Genomic DNA, 13,582 nt, shown 5'->3' with positions numbered 1-13,582 from the left:
CTCAAGGTTGATAAGTCTGTATCAGATTGATACAAGAGTGGTTAACAAAGAATACAAGTGATAATTTTCTTGGGTGTGAGCCACAGCTGTATAGCTACACTTGATTTTGCCGAAAGTTCGAGAAGCGATAACGTACAGCGGAACAGCCCGTAAGTGATGATGTTGTCATCCCGTTTGATAATGGCAACCAGGATGATTAACGATTTATACGTGACTAACTGGGCAGAGCTGGCATTCTAGCACGTACTCATTAGACTGCGTTTGCGTATACAAGGAAAACAAGTGAGCCACTGGAGACCAGGTTTATTACAGTAAAACCTACCGGATCCTGCTACTTCCGTTACAGATAGGATTTGGGCATTCGGTGAAAAGGTACAATAACAGACAACAAATCAACTTCACAGGAAAAGGCTCATTTCCTTATGTACATCGGTTTTACAATAGAAATGGTGATACAAACGGTTTTCACATGGCTTTTCGGAAACAATCCCTACGCGGTTCCTAACAACTGTCAGCATTTCGAAATGTACTAAAAGCTAAAATACACAAAATAAAGTTTTAAAAACACGGTTGTAATGCAGAGTGGCACGAAGAAAGCTGAAAGTGTGGCCGTGGCCAGACCGTCTGTAGGACCGTGGTGTCAGCTCTGGTCCTCCGGAACTGCGAGGAGCGGCCTCGCACAGGCGGAAGGCTGGTGTTGGTTTGAACATGGCGGATTAGAGTGCTGCTTGAGGTTTCTACCACCGGATCTTCAGTTCCTGGATAAGCTCCTTCCACTCTGTAACATGAGTATTGGGATAATGATTATTCATCCAGAATTTGTGTCACAGTGGATGGTACCGAGAAAAAAATTATCCGCAGTTCATAACGACCAATGTTAGATTTTGTGATGAACCTGTACATCTATTCTTCGTTAAGCGGGAAAATTGCTGTCTACATCTTCTGCGCATTCCCCTTACCAGTACATGCGAAAGTGTTATGCTAAGCTACGTTATTTTTCCATTTTTGTTGGCTACCTTCAGATCGTCCAGGGAAAAGGTTGGATTAAGACACTGTAGAAAAAACATTAAAAAAAAAACTTGTCCTCCTGTCTGTCATGCGCGACAGAGTCGTATGGAAGAACTTCATACTGTCACCGGATGGATGAACTGAACTGAACTGACAACGTCGGGGGCACGGCGGGGATCGAACTCAGGACCTCTGATGAACTGAACTGAACTGACAACGTCGGGGGCACGGCGGGGATCGAACTCAGGACCTCTAGATTCCGAGCCGAACGCTCTACCTGTTACGCCACGCCCGACGCCACATACCATAGTTTGCCCACGAAAAGGCATTCTTCCGATATTTTTCACTACTTCATCTGCTAAACTGTGTTGCAATTTAATAAATCGATAACAGAGAAAACTAGAGTTCGGTGACCTCATACCTCCCTGAAATATTTAGAGCTTTTGCAGATTTTATGCAAATGGCTTACACATTAGCATAATGTTTGCATGGTGATGTTCATCATTGATGTCACAGGTATAAAATTCCCAACATTTCATGGTTTTGCTATGTTTGCATTAATTAGGCAAATCCGTTCCTCAGTTGCATATTTGGTATCTGTTTACGTTCCATCAATCATAAATTGCATGCGTTACATTTATTAAAGCCCAGTTATGGAAAACAATTGAATTATGAAATTGGATTATACAATTTATTATGCAAATTCAATATCCTTTGCATAACAGGTATATCATTATGAATATCTTAGCCTAAGCTACCTGCATGCCTAAAATGACAAAAAGCTGTTGTTCCTTTCTTCAGTTATCCTCTTTGGAAAAATGCCCCTGCAGTTCTAAAATTAAATGTTAGGGGGCTCAAACCTGCCCCACCTTGTCCTGACGTCAAAGGTTATCTGCCAGCTAAATCTCAAGACAATGTAATGTCCGGGACAAGAGATACATTGAAAAAACTTCTATGATAGAATATCCTCATTAATCATGAAAATGAATATTTCCCCTCCATGAATATTTCAAAGAGGTAATAAAGCACGAATATTGGAAACATGACCTCGGGCCGTAATGTAATATACCTTATCCATGATAAGTCTCTTGAAATGATCATAACAATTGCATTCATACAAAATAGTAGAGTGAACAATTCCTAATCACTCTTTGTTAAGATTTTATTTACCATCTTAATGATAATTTAATTTACGTCACCATGAAAATCACAAAATTCAACTTACCAATAGCACACACAAACGTGAAAAGATAGTTTTAAGAGGTTCATATCATTGTTAAATATTAAAAAAAATCTTTCATAGTCTTCTGCCCAATTTTCCCGCTAACGAAGAATGGGCGTTTAGGAAGCTCGCAAAAAACTCATGCAATCCATTGTGAACTATTTAGATGGGGCAAACCGTGGGGAGAAGTATTGGATATTAACCATCCAAGATTATGTCTTGAAATAAAACGGATCTCAGATCAAGGTCGTCAATTTCACGAATACTGATCGTCAGCAGTCAGGTGCAGAGCGCAGTTTAAATATGGCAACATGAAGTCACGTAAGATGCAACAATCCGCACGGCAGTCCAACATTTATATCCCTTCAGATCTGAAACTTCTGCTCTTACCCTCATAGTCAAACCTTCCGTCCCTGTTTCCGTCATACTCGTCCATAAACTCATGGAGCTCATCATCTGTCAAGTCATCCCCAGCGCACTCTGATGCCAGCGCCTGCAGAGAGGACGGGCTTCATTAGTCTCTAGCATCAATGGCAGGACCAATGTAAACTAGACCATGTTGGTGTTTCATATGGAAAACATATTTAGCTAGAAGTCAACAGGGGAAATTATAATCGGCATCACAGGACTTTCATGACATGCTGTAAGATACAGTTAACCGTGACTGACCCGGAACTCGTCCTTGTCGATGAAACCATCTCCGTTCTTGTCCAGGACCCTGAAGGCTGCACGCAGTTCATCGTCGGGAATCTCTCGCTCACTGTCCTGCATGGCCCTGGCCATCATCTCCAGGAACTCCTCGAAGTCGATGGTACCGCTGCCTGTTAACAGAAGGAAAATTGATTTGATAGACTAGGTCAATGGAAAATTACAGGACTGTGTCAAGTCTGAGAGATCAATCAATCAATCAATCAATCAATCAATCAAATGGTTTATTCAGAATAAAAACAAGACACTGGCAACCAGAGGTTGAATTACGGCCTTGCTGTACAGCACCTCTGTGCTACAAATACAATAAAATCATTAAAAAAAAAACGTTACATATATACAATAGATAATATACAGTTACATTGTTAACATTAATTTCCCTTATTTTTGTTCAGCAGGCATATCATATATGGGATTGCACTTTTTTGTAGCGTTCGGTTCTGGGTTTGACAGTGTCTAGTTGGTTGCTGGCCCTTGTGGCTCTCCCAGTGATAGCCCCCCGGGTTTGTGGTAGCCAGTGACGGAAGTCCGGTGACTGGAGGAGTTTCTGGGCGAACTGCAGGCAGAGGTGGTCTCTCCTCTGATCTAGGGTAGACAAGTTCAGAATCCGGCACGCCTCTGGGTATGAAGTGTAGGCAGAGCGGAGTATTATCCGACATGCGCGTTTCTGGATGAATTCGATCCTTCGTGACGTCGCTGTCTAGCAGTTAGTCCAGGATGCCAGGCAGGCGCTGATCAAAAACTTTGACTTTTGAGGATCGGAACAAAGCGTGAACCTTTTCCTTATTGATGATTGGTAGGGCAGACTTACCGTCCTCGTCCACCTCTTCAATCATCTGCTGCAGCTCCTCTCTGGAGATGCTCATGCCCAGCCTCTTCATGATGGTACCCAGCTCCTTGGTGCTGATGTCACCGCCGCCATCCTCGTCGAACATGTCAAACGCCATCTTGAACTCTGTTTTCAAACATTTCACGAAAAGAAAATGACAAATGCGATTCCTTAACATACAAAATTCCTTTCCTGGTAGTTGGATAGGCACATTTGAGATAGAAACAGTATGTTAAATAAACTATACGTTTTAGATGTCAAAACGATCAGAATTCACAGCTGTCCTGTCGTTGAATGTCACTAAAGACGTCCCTTCAAATCATCCGTCACATAGTAGTCTTTGTTGCATCTAGACAAATGAAAGCTCAAAAAGATGATTAAACTATGCTTATTTGTGATATTATGTCACTTCGAGTAGCAAGTCATTGAATTTTGAGGAAGACTGCAGTAGGACAGTTAAACATTTTGTGTTTATTTACGAAGGGAAGGTTAATGTTTCTCCAATTTGATGTTTCGCTTTCAAACAAAATATGTCCATTTATTTGTGCTTCCAGTTTGAAGCACGTGACTTACCGGAGATCTGTTCCTCCTTGAACATCACCCGAGCCTTGACATAGTCGTCCGACTGGAGGAGGAAATTTACACAGTCATCAAAAAGTTTCCTCACAGCGCACAACACACACATCAATAGCGCCATAAAAGACATATACATTTATAGATAGAGGGAGGGGTGTAGGCAGAAGACTGCCCCCTCTCTCTATATTTAAATGTGTGTACATGTCATAAAGAGCAAATATAGGAAATCTTTACTAGCGCAACAGTGACAAATACGACTACATATAGAAATACAAGTGTTTACAAATGGATTACCTGCATATATGTATATCTATATAAATTTTATATATATACGATCTAACGTGTCATTTACACTATTGGTTCCAAGGTCTAAACATTCTTTGTCATATTTTCCTATTTATGCACATATATGGAGAGAGAGGGTTGGCAGGTTTATACCTCTATTTGGCCTCTCTTCAACAACGTTTAATGAACATCTGGTTTCAAACATTCCAAGTTGAACTTGATAACGACGTTGGACGTTAAAAATAAATTTGATCTAACGGAGCCTGTATGACGCGGTCCTTATAGTAATCATCCCATCCACATTTCGGGTCCTTTGGACTATTTACCTAAGCACAGGTGGCAAACAAATACAGATTCGGTCATAAAAGGGCAAAAAACATACATGTATGTCGGTTGCGATCGGCCTGAATGAAAAAGAATTGACGATTGTTCTTTGCCTTGGAATTTTGATGATATTTTTCTTCTTTCGAATTTCGAAATCTGGGGCTGATTGGTGAAAATTGTCACGTGATTTGTGGACGAGGATATGATGTTTAGAAAAGGGGTTAGTGAAATTTGTCATAATCATCATCATCGGCCTCCTTCCGTCTTAACAGACGATGGCATACAGTCCCTCCTGCGGCAGATTATAGACAGAGTCAGGATATATAACTACATGGACAGGCATCTTCAGGTCCGACATTTTTGTGTATATCTAGGGGTCATGGTTGTGTGAAAAAAGCTGCATTACCAAATGTCGGTCTTTATACTTATAGTACTACTTCTGCATTTGTATGCTTGTACCTAGCCAGATGTGCCATACATGCACAATAAAGGTTATCACTACCATCATTATATAGCATTTCCTCCCCTAGTTAGCAAGGGAAGGGCCAGGAATGGTCGCGCAGGCAACCCTTTCTTGCGTTTTTTGATATTTAATTTTTTAAAAATTTTCTAGTGTCTAATACAATCAAAATGTGATTACAATGAGTAGTGAGTGATGATTATATCGAGCCCAGATTCACAGCGGGATGTGACGTACTAACGGTCATGTCAGGTGGGATTTCTGCAGCGCCCCATGCGGATTACTTTGGTCCTCCAACAGTGAGTTGCTATATAAAGCTGCGCTCTCCCGGGTTGGGCTTACCTCGCCTATGACGTCAGGCCGAGACGGCGGGTCTCTCGGCACTGATTGTACCAAAGTATTTCAGCGCACAGTCTATGTGAAGACTGACTAGAAAGAAGAAACTAAACGATCACCGCCCAAAGTAACACCCTCTCAACCCCTTCATGTGGGAAACTTGTCAGTTTACAGCGCCCGATCAAAACGATCAAACGCGGCGAATGACACATGCCAATGGCTTTAAACAATCGCATCGTTGGAAACGACGACCGTAGTTAGTAAGCTAACTAATATCTGAAAGTTTCCCCATCATTTGAAAGTTTCCCCAACATTTTGCCGTTAGGATGGCATGACAAAATGGTCACCACCCAATGAAATTACCAATCAAAACCAGATTTCTGTCCTTGAACGCGGTTAATACTCAATATCACAGGACATAAGTGACCGGCTGACGGGCTCACTGGGTAGAGTATTCTTTGTAATGATCATGTTGTTCTGACGTACTGATTTTCCAAGTGTTACTTGCCTGCCTAATCAGTAAGGAGTTTTACTACCGTGTGGGATTCCTCAAACGTTATTTAGTCGGTAACGCCCAAGGCCCTGCAAGTCAGTAGGAATGTCTGTCGTCCACTGGATTGTCAAAAGCAATACATTAAGAATGACCTACCTCTGACATGCCGCTTCCTTTAAGGCTGATTCAGAAAATGTGATAAAAGCAAACGCTGTCAGACCACTCTCAGTGTGAGCCAAACGACTTCTACATACCCAACACAGACGGTTATAGAGCTCCCCAAGATTTATTTAGGCTAGATCTTATGATAAGTGTAATCAAGTGCACTGTCAGGGGAGCTGACAAATGTCTTTCACATACTCTAGTGAGTGCCTGAAAGGGCCGGCTATACATGGCAATGAAGTGAAGCTGGGACAATTTCTGCTGAGTCAGGATTTTAACATTACTTTAAATCTGTTTTTTTTTTAAAGTTTTCTGTCCGTTTCCCCAACCAACTTGGAGGTTGTTATATTGAATATCTATCTGTTGGAATCTTTAAAACTCCAAATACCAGAACAGCTGATTGAAGCGCCGATGTGACAGTCTTGACTAACTAGGTAAGATTGTATGTTAATATTGTTACATCAATTCTTTAGGCATATATCACGGCCATGTTGGTTCTAACAGACAAATGACTTCAAAATGACGCGCGCTCACACTATAAATGGTATGGCTTACCGTACTATAATTCAGTCGTTACAAAACGATATAGACCGCTTGATTGTGTGATGGAATAACGATAAGAATAAAATATCCATGGATAAAATACATTGTAAGATGTGACCCTTGCGCAATGTGCAGTGGCAGTTGGCCACCCTTCTGACCTATGATCCTATACTTGAATGCCCCCCCCCCACCCCTGAACATCTGACTGATAGGACAGCTGCAATGACTGAGCTAATCGCAGTCAGTCTTACTTTGTTGGAGAATGCAACAAGGAATCTATTTTTACGCTCCGCCACACAGCCGCACTGCGACTTATCGACAATGGTATCCTTGACCTTTTCGTTTAATCCACATCTGCATCTGCAAACTTCTGCATGAATCGAGGAGGTTTTTTTTTTTAACAGCCCATTCAAAAAAGCTTACAATACGCGATTTGGCAAATGGAATGTCCTTGATTTTCTCAGCGAGGGGAGATTCCTGAAGGCTGGCGGATTGACTGACGTGTCACGTGATGTACCTGCAACTGCTCGTTTATAGAGACATGCAGGTCTGGTACTGGTTACATTTCACACTTCACAATAATGACTTAAAAAACAAAAAGTAAAATGGAAATCATTTCAGAGTTTTGTATTAGTGTTCAGAGACTTGACAAGATAATGCTGAAGGTACAGTGGTAAAAGAAACGGGCACAAAATGACGACAACAACTTTGAGTGCCATAACGAGATAGCGAATCTTTATATCTTGCTTGTAGAAATTACTCATCCAGGAATTTAACAACAATAGTTTAATTCAGTCTTTACTGCTGGGCAATACAAAAGACATTAGCCGACGTTTCAGAAGTCATCTGACTTTTTTTATCAGTGAAAGGCATCTTGCTTGTATTTCTTATCTTTTTATTTCTCTTTCTTTCGCTTCTATCTATTAACAATGGTGAAAGGAAATCTATCACTGAATGGATGATGTAACAACTAATCACTGCTATCCGTACAGTTTGTCAGCAGTGCGCCTGCGTCAGTAATGACAGGCTATTTCCAAAAGTGTCCCTGACATGTGAGGCATTCTCACAGCAGAGAGGAAAAATGGGGTGCTAGCATCTTTGTTGGGGGCTCAAATTCCAGCCAGGCGTATCGTATAACAACGACGCAGAATTCCCTCCAACTGTATTATTGATAATACTGATAAATGTAACATCTGCAGACTTTCTGAATAGCTCTGGACCTGAGACAGCTAGGATTCAGGGCCTCACCTGTCGTTAACTTGTTACCAGATGTTGTGAAATGTGTACTTTTGTCTCGGACATATTTGTCTATCACGCCTTTGCATTGGGAATGTGACCCGAGTACATACAATGTCGTTTTACATCTGATCACGAAACATCGCCCCAGACCGCGCAGTGTCAGTTTTTGCCCGATGCTTGTTAAGGCCATTTCTCAGTTATCCGTGTGTTTGAAAGGATGGAACTGTAGACCGAGGGGGTCGTGCTCTAGTGCCAAATATGGTGCCTGCTATGCGCCATGCCGTGAATAGAGGAGCTGACATTTGTGGCATCCCCGAGAAGATATCACATCACTATTGCTGGACATTACCTCCTGTAAAATCTACTGTTCCTACTGTACAATTCCTGCCTCTGTGTAAACTCCACACGCAATCTTTGTATCTCTCTGGTCACAGAAGCCTCATCATACATACTGTATACATATAACAGAAATTCACTGTGCCCTGTGGACTCAGTTAGGACGACAACGTTACAGAAAGTCAGTTCCACCACACGGGCTACTAGTCTGACTTTTGACAAACGCACCAGAAAAAGAAGCCCGTTCCTTTACTGTGAGAATGCATACATGTACTGCTGTGTCACCATTTGGGCCCCAATCCACTCTGTCCAAACTGTGCTAAAACCGGTCGTTCCTTAACGTGTCCCCACAGATAAAGGCAGCTACTCTAAGTATGGGAAGGGTGCTGACTTACCATGTTTGGTGGACTTCGTTATCACGGACAGCCAGAAAAACGAGACAGATAAGCCGACGCAGGGTCCAGAGGGAGTCTGACAACTAATCCAGCCGCACCGCTTAAGGCTTTTATACGCCTAAATATAGCTGGCCGACATCATCAAGAGATAGGCTTTCATCTAGCGGGATTGGACGGCGTCATCATTGCTATGTCTCTGATAATTCCACATGACGACCACAGAATGGGGAAATCCCACTCACTTTGTCGTTATGTAGCATAAATGGAGATTTCTTTCATTCTAGCTCAAGGCATACTGCATTGCACTTTTTGGCTAATCAGGTACCTCACTTGGCCGCGCCTGTGTGTGCATGAAACTCGCGACAATTTTTCTATTTTTCCCGTAGGAACACACTGAAGTTCAGCACTTTTGCGTATGAAGCCCAGATGAGGATATTATTGGAAATTGCAGTGTTGTCACTGAATGAAAAAATCAATGTCACATTGTACATTGATTCCAATGGAGAAATCACAAGAAGAGTTCTGTAGTGATACAAAATATGCGTTGTACTACGTACCATATAGATAGATAGATATCTAACGGTTCTAGATGTGTTTGGACCTTGATGTTGTTATCTGTGTCTCTGGTATATTTTGTCGGACTCTCAGCTCTTCCCGCATTACCGCAATGAAAAGTGACCCGTATGTCGGTTTGAATAAATAAACCTACAAATTACTTTCTAAAGAATTTAGGGCATATCGTTGCTCCCAGTTCGTCCATAGGTGCCTATTGACTCCCATTTTGGCGTCTAGTTTGCAACCTGTTCGAAACCAGGTGGCAAATGTCATTCACAAACAGATACCCGCTTTAGGAACTGCTTTACCCGCCTGCCAGGGACGACAGATGATGCTGATAGAAACTGCTTCAGTTCCGTTCTGGTCCCATGAACTACGACGTGTGGACGTCATATCCGAGCTGCATGTTCACGCGCATTTCTTAGTTTTTGATGTTGTTTTTACGTTATTTCTTTTAGAAGAACTATCTCAGAGTTGTGTCTACTCCTCTATTGCTTCATGGTTGGATTCCAGAGCGTGCCTATTGTTCATAAATCTAATTAGATATTATACGTGTCTGTATTTCTTGAAGCTAGGTAAAGACACTGATATGAGAAACTCACTGAGAGGGAGGATGAAGGATAACATTTAAGTTCTTCCCCATTTATTAAGGTCTAATTGCTGCCTCCCATGGGTTAAGAAGGGTTGTCGCCAGCTGGATTTAAGTCTTCAATGTTTCCACGGAGGAGGAAAGGGCAACCTCATCTTGGAGGTTGTTCCATTTTCAGATTGTAGGAGGGGAGTAAGAGCTAACTAGTGTATGCGACTTTATATGCAACATGTTGGTTCTGCAGGGAACTCCATCACTCCATTATGCAAAAGCCATCAATCTTGAAAATTAATGACCAAATTGTCGTTCTAATGGTTGGACTGGTTTAAGATTATATATCATCAACCGTTGCATGACATGTACATGTGATGCTTGGAGCTTTTACGGACAAACTACAGTTACTGCATGGAAGCGCACTGACGGAGATGGTTAACTGGATTCATCTGGTCACTTGCCTTTCCCCATCCGCAAGCTCCTGGTTAAACACATTGGCTAAGGGGCCTTGTAAAATCCATAACATTCATATCGATGTTTTCATCTTCTTCTGCCAACATCCCCTAAACAGACGCCATTGTCATCATCAATCCGATGATAGGGTAGGTAATTTTTCATTATTCGCCTAAAAATCATATGTTTGGGGCTCGTTGATTACTGTTTCTAAAACACTGGTACACACAATGTGTTTGGAGTTGTATGACATTCGAGGCTTCTGTGCGATTTTACTGAAAGCAATGACCTTGGGCAGAATTTAGTACGTAAGGTCCCAACAATATTATGCAGGACCCTCATCATTGGGGATTTTTTTCTATTGAATGGAATGCATTTCGATGTCTCCAACATGATGAAAAATAAGCTGAATAAAAACGTAAGTTTGCTAGGTTATGTTCGATCTCACTTATTTTGAAGTGGCTCAACGATGTTGTGTATCTATGTTGCAGCCTAACGTCTCTCATGTACGCAGCCACCAAACGGTATGATGTTACCAATGTGGCAGACAGCATAGGTTACAATTAACGTTATATAAGACAACAACAAAAATCTTTATAGACACAACAAAGGGACGGCGACTTTCGTAAGGTCTACTAAAGTATATAAATACTTACATATAAGTAGAATTGATTTATTATATCAAACACTGTTGGTAATCAAGAAGTGATCTTCCCACCAGCCAATAGGAAACACTTCCTCCTAACACGTCCCCACAGAAATAGCTAACTAACTCACAGGGAATTTGATTCCCGTTCAACAGCACTTTCAGGATAAAGGCTTCTCTTCTACCGCTTGTTTTCACAGCCAGGTGTATCTAAAAATCTGTCGACAATCAGCTGTTTCCAGTCGACCTCTCGTCTGCGGTTTTCTCTCAACGTCTTTCTCCACCCATCGGGCGAAATGGGTGCAATTACGAACATCGCAAGAAAAATATAGTAGGATGTTTTGAAGAAGGCAAATATCAAAGGGAAGCGAACAGTCTAAGAAATGACTGTCGGCCAATAGCGTATAATGTTAAGGTTCCAAAAAGTGGATGAGGAAGCTGAAGCTTGGGCAGTGCACGCTAAACATTGTGTCCTCGGGGAACTAACTTATCGCAAACATCCAAGTTAGCCGGGGTGGTGACAGCACGGGTCCAACATCGGTAGCAAGCCTCTCAGTAAGAATAGAGTCTCGGCATAGAATGTGTTTTTGTCGGTCTTATCGTCCAGAATGTCACATCCATGTTCCTGGTTTAATCAGTGTAGAATAGAGGTAACTCACGTAGGTCGACAAATCGTAGCCACGGCTTCTACAGGTGATGCCAAGTCGGTGATCAAAGGACGGTGTTTTTTTTAAAATACGGACACCCCCTATTCGTCATAGACAAACCTGCTATTCCGAGTAGATCTATGGGGAAGTGTTTTTCCCACCGAACAGCACAGCGTTTTATTTAACTTACCTCAGGAAACATGGCGATCTTGCTGGTCTGCCGACTGCCTTCCTACGGCTGCAAGTATCCTGATCAAAGTGACCCTTGGTCCCTCATATGATGTACGCTCGGGAGGGGGGGAGGGGATTGCGACTGGTCACTTTTAAAGAAGGCATGTGCCGTCGGGCCTAATTGTGTAACCTCCTCGGGTAGAGTATTACTGGTATACAGATATGTGCATTCTGAAGATTGTTGTAATGATCGTCGATTAACCGTTTATCTTCAAGAAGAAACTGACGTCACTTTGCAGTCACGTGACGCATATCTGACTGCAGCTGCCCAGTCCTTCTAACGCGCTCCGTGTCTGATCCTGTGCTGTTTGCCTACAGATTAGTGAGTCGTGGATCAACTGCAGCTTGTGTGAGTGTGTTTGCGTGTGTCGACAATAACTGAATAATATGCCCATTGTAAGATAAAAAAGGGGATCGTGTGGCTCAATCGGTAAGTTGTTTGGAGCAGGACCTGGACCAGGGTTCGAACCCTGCCATGTCACCGATCTTGTGCCCTTGAAAAAGACAATTTACCCGTCGGCAACATGGATGAGGAAGGTGCTGATGACGGAATGAGGCACGATGCTCCATTCAAAGGTAGATTTTTTGACACAGTGTTACACAATCACTCCATGGAGCACGTCACCGGAACGTACTGCGCCTGCGCGAAAAGTATAGACATGCTAAACCTTGCTAAACCCCCGGTTTACTAAAGGGCCGCATTTAAGAAAGTACGTGCGTATATAAGGGTAAAATCCCGTGTACGTTTTACATGAAACCATGTCTCTAACATATACTGTGCAACAAGCGGGATTTCAATGCAACGTTGACCAAACCAAGCCCCAAACCACCAGGGTTCGCGCAGGCGCAGTACGTTCCGGTGACGTGCTACTCCATGGTGGGACGAGAGCGAACACGTGACTCTTGACACTGACGTCACAGGGCAATGACGTCACTACCAAAATAACATCATTATCACATGGCGTGGTTTATCTTCTTTCCATTTTCACTCCTTTCTCCCAAGCATTGAAACTGGGAATAAAAAGTCGACAATATTGTCTATTTTTCCTAATTAACTTGTACAAATCTGCAATATTTTCATTAATGATAAATAGTAATGATATCCATGAAATACCCACATTACAAAAATTGCAAATTTAGACCTGGTGAGGATAAAATAACCTGGAAGAAAATTGTTGACTAATGAGGTAAGGTTTGTAGAACATTTTGAACAGTTTGTAAAGATAAACTTCAGATTGTGAATATACTATATACGAATAAATACAAGAAACAATTAAACATAAATGGTAAATGTTGTCATGAGATTACAGTGTCTGAATTAACGCAAAATAGGGAATGCTGTACAATAGCAAATCTCGAAAAGTACTGATAAGGATCAGAGTTCTGCTTGGGTATTGGCTTATCACAGTTCATGGTGTTCTATGATCTTCTTGGCAGATGAAACGTTACACATTTTATTTATAGTCTTACTGTTCCTGTACTGTAGGCAGGTTAAACCTTACACTTCAGCGTGTTGATGTTCCTCTTGTCAGATGATAAAAGTACAGTTAG

The 13,582-nt window shown here is 42.0% G+C and overlaps 1 protein-coding gene across 3 annotated transcripts; it reads right to left on the bottom strand.

Annotated features, from left to right (window-relative positions):
• Positions 1-288: 288 nt before the first annotated feature.
• Positions 289-12,017, bottom strand: LOC118430742 (troponin C). Of its 3 annotated transcripts, none has more exons than XM_035841752.1 (6): positions 11,991-12,017; positions 4,341-4,392; positions 3,750-3,893; positions 2,900-3,051; positions 2,621-2,723; positions 289-778 (listed from the first exon to the last, which is right to left on the bottom strand). In XM_035841752.1, the coding sequence occupies exons 1-6, from the start codon at positions 12,000-12,002 to the stop codon at positions 738-740; spliced, it is 504 nt and encodes a 167-aa protein (XP_035697645.1). In that variant the 5' UTR covers positions 12,003-12,017; the 3' UTR covers positions 289-737. The 3 variants fall into 3 exon arrangements, with proteins under 3 accessions (XP_035697645.1, XP_035697646.1, XP_035697647.1); XM_035841753.1 differs by lacking the exon at positions 11,991-12,017 and adding an exon at positions 6,398-6,442; XM_035841754.1 differs by lacking the exon at positions 11,991-12,017 and adding an exon at positions 8,917-9,065 and having other exon boundaries at positions 398-778.
• Positions 12,018-13,582: the final 1,565 nt, after the last annotated feature.

This window comes from Branchiostoma floridae, chromosome 14 (assembly GCF_000003815.2).
Source record: "Branchiostoma floridae strain S238N-H82 chromosome 14, Bfl_VNyyK, whole genome shotgun sequence".
NCBI lineage: Eukaryota > Metazoa > Chordata > Leptocardii > Amphioxiformes > Branchiostomatidae > Branchiostoma > Branchiostoma floridae.
This window is presented reverse-complemented; position numbering and strand designations above follow the sequence as displayed.

Bases quoted from the DNA above. Each gene is read 5' to 3' on its own strand.
- LOC118430742 (XM_035841752.1), bottom strand. The intron at 3,052-3,749 runs GTAAGTCTGCCC...TTCTGTTAACAG, and splicing joins TGAAGAGGTGGACGAGGACG to GCAGCGGTACCATCGACTTC. The intron at 2,724-2,899 runs GTCAGTCACGGT...TCCTCTCTGCAG, and splicing joins TCGACAAGGACGAGTTCCGG to GCGCTGGCATCAGAGTGCGC.